Genomic DNA, 16,494 nt, shown 5'->3' on the forward strand with positions numbered 1-16,494 from the left:
ACTCGGTTACTCGGATGTGTATTTTTTCTTATTTCAAAGTACAATTTTTTTTTTATCAAAAAATAACTTAAATATGCATGTGCGTGTCGTCATCTACACCTGTAAAACACCCGTTATCGCCTGTGGCTGTGTATATACAGTAAATAGTGACCAGTCACCCAGCTGTTCTCACCTATTGTAGTCCTTAATTTTTGGATGGCTTCAATGATTGTTTTCAGTGAACATCGATGGTCTATTATCTTCAAATCATTTTAAAGTTATTTAGTTAATATACGGCAGCAAAATCGAACATGCATAGAAATGCCGCTACCCACTTCAAAAGTGAAGAAATATTTTGAAATAACTAAAGATTCAAAAAATGTTGAAAGTCAGTATTCGCTGTAAGTTTAGTGTATGGGAAACAATCAACATATGAAATATTAGACTAGCGATCCACTTCTCTTTCGCTAGTCTAAACAACACAAACATGCTTAACAGATTGTCCTCCTTTTGGAGAAATAGATCCTAAACAAGAACTGTAAACAATTTGTAATTTTTGATGTACTAATTGTGTCTTTTGTGTTTGATAAATAAATTTAACACCAAAAAAATCGTTTCCGTTGAAAACACTGTTTATATATATTTATAAACGTGATAAAAACAGCTTTGGGGGTTTAACAGAGCTTAACGGGACTCAAGAAAACTAACACACTTGTATTTACATTTTTTTACCGAGTACCCGGGTACTCGATCGGAAAAACGTCCGAGTAACCGATTATCAAAAATTGACCGATTTGACATCCATAATATATATATATATATATACATGTATATATATATATATATATATATATATATATATATATATATATATATATATATATATATATATATATATATATATATATATTACCACTTATACGAGCCTGGTCTCGGATAAGTGAGTTTATTTCAGTAACCTAGTAATAGTTATCTATTCCGGATAAGTTACGTCATTCGGATAAATGTAAATTTTCACCCTTAGTCACAAGCTATTATTCCGGATAATTTAGATCCATTTGTATATAGTCTAATAATAAGCCTTTCTCGAAGAATCGATTAAACGGTAAGGTCATGGAAAATATTGATTGTTGATTGTGGGGCAGCCCTGTGGTAGCCCCAGCAAATTGATCACCGCGGCCAGAAGCGCCAAATTAAACAAGCAAAATAATATCTGTTGTTTGTTTGATTAATAGGGAATCTGCAATAAATTAGGGATGTCAAATCGGTCAAATTTGATACTCGGATACTCCGAAAATTTTCCGATCGAGTAGCCGGGTACTCCGAAAAAGTACATGTAAAAGTTTGTTGATTTAACTCAGACTTGTTTACTTCATCGATGTTTTTTTTTTTTCGTTTATAAAGCATGTACATAAATATCGAGCCCAACGAAAACGATTTCTGGTACGTTATTTATGTATATCAGACAAACACAAAAGACATGATCAAATTAATACATCAGTAATTATCAAATGCTAAAATACAGTTCTTGGTTAAGAAGACAGTTTGATCAACGGAAGAGAAGGACGCAATTAACTTTGTTATGATTAGACTAGCGAAAGAGAATATCTTTGGGAATGGCCGTTGTCGTAATTGCGACATTTATTTACATTTTCAAATGTTTCTCTGTGATAACTCTGAAAGCTAAGTATGTTGATTTCTCCATATTTACAACTTCACCCGTTATGCATAAATTATCCCACGTTTTCAACTGCCGTTGATGCTCTGGAAAACCCAACATACTGAAAAATGATTCCTTAAATTTACTATGCACGGGTGACTTTTAACATTTTTCTAATTTTCGGTTATTTTAAGATATTTCCTCGCTTTTGAATTGGTAGTGGTACATATTTCTATATACACTGTATGCCCGATTTCGCTACCGTATTCTAATTAAATAATCTATAAAATGGCATTCATATATTTCATAGTTGACTTAGTTTAAAAAAAAAACAAAAAATAATACTTAAGTAAGATAGTGAACGGATTAATATACTTAATAAGTATGCATCTTATGATACATATGAAAGTCTTTTTATCACATGCTTTGAATACGAATTCTTTGTTCATCAGTTTCTAGCATTGTGCACACTGCATTCCTCAGAGAATCCAAGTCAGCATCCCCAAACGCCTCAAAATGATGAATAATGTACTCATCACCTATCAAGATGTCATCATAAAACACTTTCAAGGAGTGATAAAATGATAAACATTTTGTTTTTAATATTCACAATTATATACAGAGAGAGAGAGAGAGAGATTACACACCTTTAGATGTTTGCTTCAATTCAAGATATAACAAACGATGGTTTTCCCCAAATTTCATGCAAAGAGTGGTCAGATTAATGGCGTTAACACGGATGAATAGCACTTGGAGATATACCAAATTTTTATGCAGAGAGTGGCTCAAAACAAGAAATTTTAGAAAATCCTCAGCACTGTGTAGAGATTCTTTATGTGTAACTTCAACACCTGTACAAAAAAGATATATTAGAAGGTTGATATCTAATAAATCCCATCGGTTCAGCTAACAAATACAGAAATGCTACAAAATTACCGAGAGCAAGATTTTTTAAATCTTGTAATTTATCCTCCCTGTTTATTTCTGTGGACAGTTCTGTGACGAATCTATTAAAATGAAAGAATTCTGCCGACTTTTTGAGTGCGGATAGTCCCGGCAATTCAATGCATTTTCTAACACCTGAGACGAAAATAGAAAGAAGACATACTTAAGAATACACACACACACATACACACAAACACACACACATATATAATTGCATGAAAACCTGTGTCATATTTCTAAATATCATTTGGTAAATTGCTAGTAACCTCTCAAAAAATATTGTTACAAGGTGTGTTGCCAGTAGGCTTAAATTCATCATTTATGAATACTCTTTCCAAAATGTTTAACATTGAGGACCATTAAGCAACGACTTAGGTTCTTTCTTTGTACATTCATGTAAAAGATGAAATGGTGTAGAACTTTCAAAAGTAACAAGATGTGTTTGCCCCCGTATGGCAACTTTTAGCAAAGGTTAAACTTTCTCAAATGCAAATCAAATATGTTGGTACCCAAAGTAAGGTCTTGTCCCGAGGAATATACCTGTGAAATATGAAAGCCCTAGCACCATTGAATAGATATGGAAAAGGTTAAAGTTTTTTCAAAAGTATGTCAAACATCAAGGTCGAGGTCAAATGGTCAAAATTAATGGTGCCCAAGGAAAGGCCTTTTCACAAGAAATACACAGGTGAAATATGAAAGCCGAAGCACCAATCGTTCAAAAGTTATGACCAAGGTTAAAGTTTTCCACAAGTAGGTCAAACTCCAAGGTCAAGGTCAAAGATGTTGGTATCAAAAGAAAGGTCTTGTCACAAGGATTACATATGTGAAGTATGAAAGCCCTAGCACCAACCGTTCAAAGGTTATGGCGAAGGTTAAAGTTTTCTAAAAGTAGGTCAAACTCTAAGGTCAAGGTCAAAGGGTCAAAGTTTTTGGTATCCAAAGAAAGGTCTTGTCACAAGGATTACACATGTGAAGTATGAAAACCTTAGCACCCATTGTTCAAAAGTTATGGCCAAGGTTAAAATTTGGTAATATTTTGCAAAACTGGGTCAAACTCAAAGGTCAAGGTCAAAAGGTCAAATATGGTGGTACCCAGAGAGAGGTCTTGTCACAAGGAATACACATGTGAAATATGAAAGCCTTAGCTCCAACCAATCAAAAGTTATGGGCAAGGTTAAAGTTTTTGCGGACAAACAGACAGACAGACGGACGGACAGGACAAAAACTATATACCCCCGAATCTTCGATACGGGGCATTAAAAGGGAACTTGCGTCCCGAAACTCTAAAGGGATCGTAAAATCAGAGCCTTATGTTCTTCATTTTTCAGGAAAATCCTTTTAACCTTAAATCTATACAAACCTCTCATGTCATCGTCTGCTACTGGCAGCAAGGGGCAATTTTCTTCTTTCTCTGTATTTGAGAAATTGACACAGTTGAAAAAGAATACTTTTTTCACAAATTGATTTACAAGATTATATCTATATCTGAGATCCACGGTTGATTTTGTAATATTTAGGTTTATTCAATTTGGATAACGGCAATGTTATATATTTACACTTTAAAACATTTTTGTGACCTCATCTTTTGTTTAACCTGGTCCAGTAAATTTCTTATTGTCCTACACTTCGTCCAAAAGTTACATGTAGACGTCTATAACATTCAACTTATTGGACAGCTACAGGCAACAATGGAATGAGAACAAAAGGGCAATGCAGATAAACAAACAACATTGAAAAACTTTGATAAATCAAACAATTTAATAAACCAATGTAGGAAAAAAAAACCCGGGTAAATCAATATTTACAATTTAATAAAATACTCCAATTGTCATTGGCAGTAATAATCCAGGTTGAACTGAATGTATCATGGGAAATGTTGAAGAAGAATCCGTGGCACCCATCTTAAATTTCATAAACTCACATTGATTGATCCACTGAATTGAATCAAGAATATTTGCAGAATCTTGGAAACATAAAAGACGAACCATATGCATTTGTTTCCTTACACTCATCTTTTGGCTTTTTACTGGGTTGAACATCAAATTTTTCTGCCTTTAACTAATTCGCCCACCAAACTTCAATTTATTCTCGGATGTAAGTCTATATTTTCGTGTGGTGGTATGTGGCCATTTTTTCTGTGAATAGTTTTTCGTCCACCCCGTGTTGTTTGAGCGAGTGTCTATCGTTGCTTTTAAGGAGTAAAATCTAGCTTCAAAACCAACCGATAAACTTTGTTCCGATTTATTGAGAAATAATTTCAAAATTTCACAGTAGAAAAAGCCAAGCTTAAAGAACGGTTGGAGTAAATTCCTTCAAATTCTGTCGTTTTGCACAATCGAGAAACTGTTTCTTGTAGACTTCAAAATTATACATATATCACAGGGCTTCGAGGGTGATAATTAAACAGCACTGAAAAGGATTTATTAAATCGAACAATTTAATACAAGTATTGTAAGAAATTAATATTTACAATTCAGCAAAACCCACCAATATGAAATTGGCATAAATAGTCCACGGTGAATTGAAGGTATCATAGGAAATATTGAAGGAGAATCCGTGGTACCGATCTGTTTCAAAAGTCACCGTTCATTATTTTTAATTTTACATTGATTGATACAATCATATGAATCAAGAACATTAACAAAACATTTGGGACACAAAAGATTAATTAGATGCCTGAGTTCCCTCATACTCACTCTTTCGAGTTTTTTGCTGGTTTGACCATTCATTTGTCTGCCATCAGCTATTCCGCTCATCAAATTTCAACGGGCTGTTAGCCTGTATTTTCGGTTGGTGATTTCTGGCAATTTTTCTTGTGAGTACGCAGTTGCACGTCTACTCCCACGTTATTTGAGAGAGGGACTGCATTTGTTCTTGAAGGGTACCGGTAGTAAAATCCCTTAAAGCTTGCGCACAATCGAGAAACTGTTTGTTGCAATTATCATTCTTATAATCAGCATTAATTTATTTCACCTTAAAAATTTCAAACTTTAAGAATGGTTCAAATCCTATGGTTTTTGCACAACTGAGAATCTGTTTCTTACAAACTTGGAAATATATCCGGATTTCACAGTTAGAAAAAACTTCAAACTTACGATTGCGTTTTGGTGAAAATATGAATCTGAAGATGTTACTGTTTTAAAATGTACGTCGTCATCCATGGTGTTTCGTTATAAAATGAATAAATTGAAAAAGGAAATTTAATAGAACTAACTTTTATACATGCCTAGTATACTTTAGAAATGTCGCAATGCGGATAAATACCACGTTAGGACTAAACAAAGTGTATTTGTCCATAAAAAAACAGTGGCTCGATGATTCCTATTATTGAAAAACTAGACACAGTAGTAAATTCAGAACTAGTTCTCTTTGGCCTAACTTAATAAACAGTGCTAGGTAAAGTTATCCAAGTAGAACGAGAAATTTTACCTGTTGTTGTCCAAGAAAATAACAATTGGAATGTTTGACATTGTTGAAAAGTTTTAAGTTAGTTATAAGCCTCAAACTGATCATTATGTCAGATATTAGACTAGACCGGATATCTGACATAATGAAACAGTTTTCAGCTTATAACCATTACATATAAAACAGTGGTTAGATGATTCCTATTATTGAAAAAAAAAAAAACTAGACACAGTAGTAAATTCAGAAACTTTTCTTAAGACTTACTTAATGGACAGTTCCAGGTAAAGTCATTCAATCAGTACGAGAAAAGTTTACCCCTAGATGTCCAATAAGTTAACAAAAGAAGTGTTCGACAATGGTGAAATGTTTTAAATAAATTATAAGCCTCATACTATATAATTCCATATACGTCAGTTAACTGTTTACTGCCTCTGCCAACTGCTCACTGCCACTGCTTGTAGAAGATATTGCCTATTGTGCGCATGCTCGAATTATCTCTATGATAGCAACAACATAACAATGATTTAAAAAATGAGAATTCATGAATTTTTAAACGGGGAATGCGGAGAAAGGATTATTTCTTTTTGAAACAAAAACTGTCAGGGAAAAAAGGAGGAGAGAATCCAAATCTCAGTTTATGTATACATGTATCTGTAGGTAAGGCTATTTCTATGGGGTATTCAAATACGCTAAATGCTTAATAGGATCATGGGTAAGATTTGCCATCTATTTATTCATGTAAGAAATAATACGGGAAAAAATCATACATACATTTTCCTAGGGTAAAATCTCGTGATATTTTTCAGTGTTTCTTATTCTCAAAATATTTCATAAATCAAAAGACATTTTACTTTATACTATTCAAAGTATTTGTGAATTTTCAAAAGTGTGTCTTATTCAAATCAATGGCTAATTTCAGACCTGTAAAAGCCAAAAGAAACCCAAGGGCCTTAACGGTCACCTGAGTATAACACAACAATTTAGAGGATCCCTATATAAAATAAACTGATAGATGAAGCTTTGTTGCCCAAAAGCAAGAGAAATAGGATGATAGGACCAAAGAAATAATTAGTCTAGTATTCAGTAACAACTCATAAATTAAATTCTAATATATCCCCCATTTATTAATATCACCATGCAGACTATTAACAAATTATTATAGTTATTCTGTACTACTTTTAACTCCATATTGTGACCTTTCACAATGGCCTCTCTTGGTCTTTGAAGAACATTTAAAGAGATAAGTTATTTTTTCTTATTTCTATTTATGTATTATTTACAAGTCTACCTGATCATTAAAACTATGAAAGTACTTTTTGTATTATACAATAATTTTTTTTTGCATAATTCTCTTATTCTATTAACTTTCAAATACATTATTTACAGTGATTAATTATCAAAAGTGAATGGCAAAGGGGAATAACTTCTCTCAGTAGAATACAAATTAATAGTGTCCTGGCCAGGACCAGAACACTTGACCAAATGGTCCTGATATTAAAATATTTGGTAAAAATAATTATCCTTGCTAAATTAAACTTTTATTCTGTTTGCCTTCGATATGCCAAGGAGCAGAGAAGATTTTCAAAGAAATAATGCATTTTCACTACAGCTTCAACTCAGTCCTACCCTAACACTATAACCCATGGACGTCCCAAGGTCATGAAATTCATTAGCTGCAGAACTGTAAATGTAGCTCTCTGCTTCAGAAAATTCGGACAGATAAAGCAGAGAGCTACAGATCCAAGCGTTGTAAAAACCTTCGATTTAAGCCGCCGCTTTTTTGTCGCTCACTTCGGGTATCATTTCTTGTGTTTTTTGCTTTCCCCCGCTTTAACAATGGTATCTGATAATTATCCATATATTTAACTCCTAATCTTGATACTTTATTCACCTTTTAACGGTCCCAAGCAGCCCTTTATGGGTTTTGAATGCCGGTTTGAAAAATTCCATTTCGACGTCCATGCCCATATTTTAGTGTCATCCTAAAATAACACGCCCGAGTTTTGTTTATCTCATTTCTGTATTCTTTTCAAAGAAATAAAGCACTTTCACAATATGATCTAGCCCCGCCCTAGCACCAGAACCCCTGACCCTGGGGCCATGAATTTCACAATTTTGGTAGAGGGCACAATGGTTATTACAATCATGCCAACAGTTTGGCTGCTTGATGTCCAGGAGTAAAGAAGATTGCATCAATTTTGGTGGTTTTAGCCCAACCCCCTCAGGCCATGAAATTCACAATTTTTGTTCCCCTTCACCCAAAGATGCTATATGCCAAAATTGGTTGAAATTGGTTTAGTGGTTCTAGAGAAGAAGTTGAAAATGTTCCAAAGTTAACGCGACAGATAAAAACGGATAGCAATAGGTAGTGTGACCGGAGTGACTCAGGTGACCTAATAAAGAGGGGAGGGGGTCCCTATAATTTTGCCAACATATACTATACAATGGTAAGAAAAGCTAATTTACGGTTGTGTGCGATGATTAATAACGTCTGTGACCTTTTTATTACTTGTCTAGAGATTTCTGTTGGGTTGCCCCCATCCTCCCATTCCAATGAATGCTACCTAGGAAAAATCATTTTTACATCTGGAGTAAAATATCTTGTGATTTTTGACGAGTACTGGAAAATAAAATGCTTAAAGGTTTTTATAAGACATTTTACCCAGTCAAACTTATTTGTGATTTTCCTCAGAATTTCTTATTATATTTCTTGTCGACTAGGGTCATCCAACATTCTATAGCATATGACCCCCAAACCCAGCCCGCCTTATGAATTGCCGTCATACATGTATAGGAAACTTATAGAGGATTTTCTTTTTTGATATTATGTTATTGAGAATACCCCTCCCTTTGTCAAAATAGATTTTGGATTATTTTACTAGTCAGGAAATATTAGAGTTTGGTTTTCAACAGATCTTCTTCCTCGTATTAACATTACCTGGTCCGCCTCTTGTTGCAATTTTGCATTCAAGCCTGCGTGTTAAGAATAACATAGCAAGCAATGCCGCCTATAAGCAATGGCAGTTAGCAGTTCGCAGTAAGCACAGATTGACCCTAACAACAGTTTCATCAAAAGTCGGTGGAGGGAGCAACTTCCCCCAAAAAATTCTGAAAATGTGACAAGCAAAAAAAAATCCTAATTAACTGTCCAAATCCTGGAAGTTGCAAGTGCTCAACCTTACAGCAACAAAAAGGGGGGGGATAGCATCTGAAAGATAATTTACCATAACAAAATACTCTATGTATATATGTATACTCTGCAAAAAAGCCCCCCCCCCCTTCCCGCGTTCTATGGGCCTGAAGCAGGTGCAGTTGCAGAAAGCAGTTGACAGTAAGCAGTTGGTTGTCTTAAGTGGAATTCCATATCAAAATATCAAATAAATTAATGTTTCAGATGTTACTCCTCGGCGCTTACGCGTCTCGGACCGTCCAAGAAATGAACAGTTTTCGGCGTTAGGCCATTACATATCACCTTAATTACCCAGCTAAATGCAGATAATTTTTCATCTTCTAAGCCAATTATATTGGCATACATGTTCATCTTCTGTAAGAGATTCATGGAGAGAACTGCCAACTTCTATACTAGTTCAAATAAACATCATAAATACCGAAATTCTAACCACTTTTAACAAGTTTTGGTATATTTTCTCATGACAGTATAGAAATATAATGTAACATTGATAAGCACACACACACATGAACGAAGAACTTGGATATTTCATGAACATTGGGGGGGGGGGGGGATCCTCTGAATATTACAATTACTGAGGCAGAAAATGTTACCTAATTTTAACAAACTATTAAAACGCTTTTCAATTTTAATAGAATTTTGAAGATTATATTATGAATATTCACTTCATAACATGTAGAAGTAATAACACACATGTAATATTTTCATTCCTATTTAAAAATGATGTCACCTACCTCCTTTATTCCTTCTCTTCCTTTTCTGTTCATTTCTAACGTAGATTGTGATCAAGCTGATGGTGAGAATTAATATGATGCTCAACAAAGCTGCTACCGCGCCACAAATACCTATACATCTAAAAATGATAATTAATATGATTAAAAGAACTCTCAAATCATAACTTTTTAAAAAACATTTTATATAGGTTGAAAATTTAGTTAACTTGACTAACCAGTTAATCGTCCAGTCGTTCACCTCTAAATACGGGTAATTAACCATGCTAAATCTTGCAAATGTTTTTACATCAATTAAGTTTTTAAAAAAATCCCAACAAGCAATGAAATGTACAGTACTATGATGGATTCTACACTGACATGGAGATGTATAGGATATTTTCTCTGATCTGGAATTTTTTCACTAAAAACATATTACAATTGTCATATTGTAATTTTTGAATTTACTGGGTGGTAGTAAATACAAAAATTTTGTCATATTGTAATTTTTGTATTTACTACTACCCAGTTAATTAAAAAATTACAATATGACTCGATGCATCTTAATGTAGTTAAACATTGAAAATTTCGTGGTATGTATGGTATCTAGACAGACATCAAAGTTACTATTTTCTGAGATTCAGTGCTTTATTAAAAGAATATAATACTCAGCGGGTTATGGAATCAAAGGAGAAACGGTTCAATGGAATGTAAATATTGGTATTAATGTATGGTCGTCATCAACTAAAACGATAGGATATAAAATAATGATGAAAATAGACTGTCTATGTCTATTCAGAGTAAATAAAGAACTACACAGGTAGATCAGCTTGCATCTGTACTTCAATGTTTTTTATAATTCTTTTAAAGTTTTTTTTAATTTTTTTAAAACAAAATTATTAAAATATTATATAAAGCTGAGAAAGATTATTCTGTCAAATAAACCACAAAGGATATATGCTCACACATCATTCATATGTCATATGAATGCTACCAACATGTTGCTATGTAATCTACACTTATAAATATATAAATAAACCAAGTTTTGCAAAATTAATAAACTCCGAAAAGCCTGCTCCAAAGTTCATGCTTACTCCTCTAATAATATAGGTATACTCTATTTGGAGATGTTCGTAAAATTTACTTTATTTTCATAAATTTTATCAAAAGTCTACTTTTGTTGTGAAATAGCAAAGAAAAAAAAAACAAACAAACAAACAAACAAAAAAGCCCAGTAAGTTGGTGAACACGGTTTGGCGGATTTAAGTTCCTGGCAATTTCCAATGCTATGGTTTAAAATTTGATAAACCGTCAAGGGTGAATATTTCAAACCGAACTAATTTAAGTTGATATAAAAAAAAAAGAAGTAAATTGTGACAACTGATTGATAAAAAATTATATATTTTTTTGTTTTGCCTCGGAGTAGAAAGACATTCTTTCATTGGATAACAGACGTCACGTGCCTGTCTTCAATAATTCTTTCGGCGGCCGAGTTGCAAAATTTGGAAGGCAACATGATAAATAAAACGAAGTTTTGTCATCTATATTGCAAGGAAATGTGGACAGTAAGAAACCTAATAAATAACATTGTTTTGCCTCGGAGTAGAATGATGCTCTGTCATTGGATAACATGTCACATGATTTCATTGGGCGTAGCAAAATTTTGACAGCAAACGACGTTATGTCATCTAAATTAAGAAATTAAAGTGCAATTTTGCGCTTAATCCACTGTTCCTTCTGGCATTGCTGCGAGTAAATTTACCTTTTCAGAGACATACTCAGTTAACAAAAAAGTGAAGGAGGTTTGCACAGAAAAAATGCTTAATTGTAATTGAACTCGATAGGTTTGTTAACTTGTTATTGGTCCTCGACAAACAAAACATTTTTTAGCTTGTTACTAAAAATCGCGCCACAGAAAGTGCAAAGAAAGTCCATAGAAATATTACGGGTTGTTCAAGTTCATGAGCAGCTAGTATTTAAATTAGGTCGCTCACATGCAAAGAGAGAATTCGAATAATGAATACCGAGTATGTTATTTTTAAATATATTCAGTACATCCATGCATTCTACTTTTTCACATTTTACTAAAGACGTACGTTTTCTTAACACAATTGTGTTAGATATAGTACAAAAGCAAAATAAAATTGAAGGTGTAAAAAGCAAATATATTCAAACAAAACCAAAAAAACCCAAGCAAACAAACGGGAAAAAATAAAACAAAATATTTAATAAAATAAAGCGTGTATGTACTTCTGCACCTACAGTCACTACGGGATTTTGAACAAATGACAATTTGTTTGCACGGGTTTTTGTCTAGTGATAGGAAAAAGATAATCTAAGGAAAGCTTACGTGTTTTCTGTATCACAATCCCGATCATCAGACCTAATGCTGAATACAAATAAAGTTTTAGTAAAGCAATCATATAATAAATGCCTGTAAAAAGACATTTTTTCATAAAAGTAATTGTATTAATGACTTTAAAGTGACTGAGAAATTCAACCAAGATAACAAGAAGCTCATATGTCAAGCAACCACCTAAGACGTGGTACAGAACTTTTCCTGAGCTATATGATGCATGTTTGTTTTCCAGCTTGAAACCTGAAAATCCTAATGCTTCTTCTCTATCCAACTGTCGTGGTTTAGTCAAGTTTGAATTCACACTACATGAGAATAACTACATACACTGAACTTTAATTGAACAATTTGAAGTCTTGTTTCAAGAATATTTTTCATCATAAATTATTATAAATATTAAATACTATTAAAAGAGTTGACCACCCCTCTCCCTTACTTGATTCAGCACTGTCAACTGATATCTTGTGTAAATTTGAATAATATTAATACCGTATGATTTAGAAATCTTTAAGCTTTTGTTTTCTTTATTTAGTTTTGTAAAAAAGAAACCCTTACTTTGTGATCCAATAAACACCGTACATGTATACTGACATTCTTGAATGTACATAATATGTGTTCTTGGTATTTTCGACAGGAATATATATATATATATATATATATATATATATATATATATATATATATATATATATATATATATATATATATATATATATATATATATATATATATATACGAGGGGTGATCAAAAAGTTCGCGAACTAATTGAATAACTTCCTTAAAAGACATAAAATGAGGTTTCAGTGTTTAATAATTAAAGTAGTCCTCTCCGATTTAAATGCACATCTGCCATTGTTCTGCCCATGCGTGATCCAGGCAGTCACGTGACATGCTCCGTAGCAGTCTGTTCAAAGAAGCTAAGAGATTTTTCCGAGTCTTACATTTCTTACCATGCAAGTTATTTTTTTATAACAAGAACAGTCCATCTGTCAGAAATGGCCAAATGTCGGCAATAGGATGGGTGGATAAGGATATCCCTTCCCATAGTATGGTGACCCATCATAACCCGAGTTCTTTGTCTCGAGAGCGTCGTTTACCCAATGTGGATTAAGTATGGGCGCATTCTTTTTATCACATATCATATGTTTAAAGTCTAAAGTAAACGATATTTTTGGGATTTAATGATTATAGTATTGTTAAGATATTCAACCATTTTTCTAATTGTAACTTGACGATGTTTCATAACAAATTGCTCAGCTAAGGACACATCTTTTCCCCGGCTTGCTTTCGCTGGGCAACATAACAAACATCATTTTTAACCATCTCCCTGCCTTCACTGAAACAATCAATCCAATTAATGATTGAACGTCTGGTAAGTCTTTTGTCTTCGTAAACCTTGTACAAATTATCATCTTCTGCTGCAAAAGAATTTCTAAGATATACGTTAAACTTTACAGCCGTTCGTTGCTAGAGTGCGACTGAGTCAACCATTTTTCGTCACAAGTGACCTACATATTGACGTCATTTTCACATTGTGACGTCACAAATACGGAGCAAAACATTATTTAACATCTGTTATTTGTAAAACATGTGTATGACTATAACGTTATGTGTGCGAAATTTCATTCTGATCCGAATTGTGGTTTTGTAAATATAGAGATAGTTCGCGAACTTTTTGATCACCCCTCGTGTGTGTATATATATATATATATATATATATATATATATATATATATATATATATATATATATATATATATATATATATGTATGTATGTATGTATGTATGTACGGAAGCCCGTTGAGGCTAGTTCAGAGAAAGAAATATTTTTTATTGCGTTTAAACGCAATAAGTATTGCGTTTAAACGCAAACAATTGCGTTTAATCGCAGTAATCATTAGTTTAAACCATATTTTATTTGAAAAATACAAGCAGAAAATACAGATACAGATAAGTAGTACAGAAAAAAAAAAATCAAAAAGGATTCGGAAACAAGTTTGAAAACTTATACTAATCCGTTTCCTTATTATTATGATTAAGATGACAGACCCTTATTAGATAGTTACATAACACGGTTTGAAGCTGCTTAAAAACTAATATTTAAGAAATAAACAACAATGTTAAAAAGTTCTCTGGGAAATGAACTTGGTTGGTCACGTGATCAAATCCTGTGAAGCCCGAAGGGCTTCTCAGAAGATTTGATCACGTACCAACCAAGTTCATTTCCCAGTGAACTTTTTAACATTGTTGTTTATTACTTTTATTTACATTTGAGACGAATATTCTGAGTAGAACTGCATTTATTACACAAACGGCCCGCCGTATTGCTATGTTGTGACGCGCAATGACCTAGAAGCTGTTTGTTCTTCAGAGTTCGCCTCGCTCCAACATTTGAATATTTACATGGATGTTAAGCCGTCCAGTTCAGGAAATAACTGTTCGTAATGAAAAAACAATGATCGCTACTGAGAATAATCTTACTATTATTGTACTAGTTCTTTATATATGAAGTCAAAAGCGGTGCTATATCGTCTTCAGTTTACATACCTTCAAAGGAATTTCGGGTTAAAAAGGTAAGCGTGATTTTAGGCTAATTAGAAACATTCTTCACACCAAAGAAAGATCTAACAATCATTTGTTGAACGAAAAAAAAAATATGTTTCAATAATTTTATCTTTTTCATCGCTTTGACGGTTCAGAAGTTTTGAAACCAGTGTCACTGTGACAGAAATATGTAGACAAGATATCGTCTCGCTGTGTGATTCGGTCACGCCATGACCTCTGACCCCCTAATAAGTTCATACAGAATTGAACATATTTTCTCTTCTATAGGTTCATCTAAGAAAAATATTTGCAAATGTAAATAATTGAAAATGACATACATGTTACGTTAGAAATCATATCGATTCACACAAATGAATGACTTTCTAATTATACAGAAGAAGTCTAATGGATTTGTACAATATGTATGTATGAGAGAGAAAAAAACGACAGAATATGGTTGAATTTATAGGAAAAATAATAAAGAACAAATACAGGAGATTTACAGCAGTAACAGATATTAATTCAGAATTGAGAAGAAAAATAACAATGAGAAAAAATAAATAAAAATGACGCTTGCTACACACACTTAAGAGAATATACACAAGAACATACTCACGGGAGGAGGAGTAGTGAATAGATACTAAGGAAAAACTGATTAAATAAATCTCTTGGTTGCTACAATATATTTTTGGACAGATTTAAAGATTGCAACATTTTCTGCCAGTGGTAGATTTTGGTCACCAAATAATAATATATTTGTGTTGATGTAATGTGGAAGTGTATATAAATCTATCTCTGAGATTTTCAAAATAAGGACAATGTAGGAGGAAATGTTCAGAAGTTTCAATCTCGCCACAATTACAGTTTGGGCTGCTGACAATATTTCGAGAAAATAAATGACTTTTTAGTGAGCTACAATCAAGTCGTAGTCTTGTGTGTAATATCTGTTCCTTGCGTTTACCAGTATAATAATATTGAGGGGGTTTACGATTTGCATTGTTGGCATTTAAATAACGTTTTAAATTTGACAACGAAGGGTTTTGTTTGATAGAATCGGGCAATTCGTTCCAGAGCTTGATAGTTGATGGGATGAAGGAGTTACTATAGTGGTCAGTTCTATACATTTGACTTGCTTGATGTTACACTTTTGTCTAGTGGAATGATTGTGTATATCTTGATTTTGTGGTGGGACTAGATCCGAAAGGTATTGAGGAGTTTGGTTGTAGAACATTTTGTGGAACTGTATAATTTTATGTTTATATCTCCTATCTTTTAAAGATTCCCAACCGGTCTCCTGATAAAGACTATGAAGACTTGCAAGTTTCGTAGAACCGGTTACTATGCGAGCGGCCTCAATATTGATATGTTCGATTTTATTGACAAGATCACTGGACATATTATCCCATATAACGTCACCATATTCGAGTAGCGGTCTAACGTAACAAAAATACAATTTTTCAAGCGATTTTCTATCAATAAAAAATTTAAGTTTTCTTAGTAGATGAAGACGTTGAGATGCTTTCAGAAGGGTTGATTGTATGTGCAAATCCCAATGGCCATTTTTTGAAAAATGTATTCCAAGGTGTTTGTGACTTTCCACATTTTCGATTAATTGGCTATTCAGATAAAGCGGGGGATGTGTGATTGGAATGCGTTTATTGCTAAATAATAAACATTCGGTTTTTGAGGGGTTGAAATCGACCA

The 16,494-nt window shown here is 33.1% G+C and overlaps 1 protein-coding gene across 1 annotated transcript in view; it reads right to left on the reverse strand.

The window, feature by feature from the left end:
• Positions 1–2,009: 2,009 nt before the first annotated feature.
• LOC133183556 (uncharacterized) overlaps positions 2,010–16,494 on the reverse strand; it is a 41,463-nt gene continuing 26,978 nt past the window's right edge. The window contains exons 7-12 of the mRNA XM_061318498.1: positions 12,240–12,278; positions 9,914–10,032; positions 3,945–3,995; positions 2,576–2,719; positions 2,287–2,490; positions 2,010–2,178 (exon numbers count right to left, since the gene is read on the reverse strand). Of these exons, the coding sequence (XP_061174482.1) occupies positions 2,057–2,178; positions 2,287–2,490; positions 2,576–2,719; positions 3,945–3,995; positions 9,914–10,032; positions 12,240–12,278 (679 nt within the window). The 3' untranslated portion in view covers positions 2,010–2,056. The remainder of the gene's footprint in view (positions 2,179–2,286; positions 2,491–2,575; positions 2,720–3,944; positions 3,996–9,913; positions 10,033–12,239; positions 12,279–16,494) is intronic.

This window comes from Saccostrea echinata, unplaced genomic scaffold (assembly GCF_033153115.1).
Source record: "Saccostrea echinata isolate AGI-Se365-2 ecotype Australia unplaced genomic scaffold, CSIRO_AGI_Sech_v1 ptg000009l, whole genome shotgun sequence".
NCBI lineage: Eukaryota > Metazoa > Mollusca > Bivalvia > Ostreida > Ostreidae > Saccostrea > Saccostrea echinata.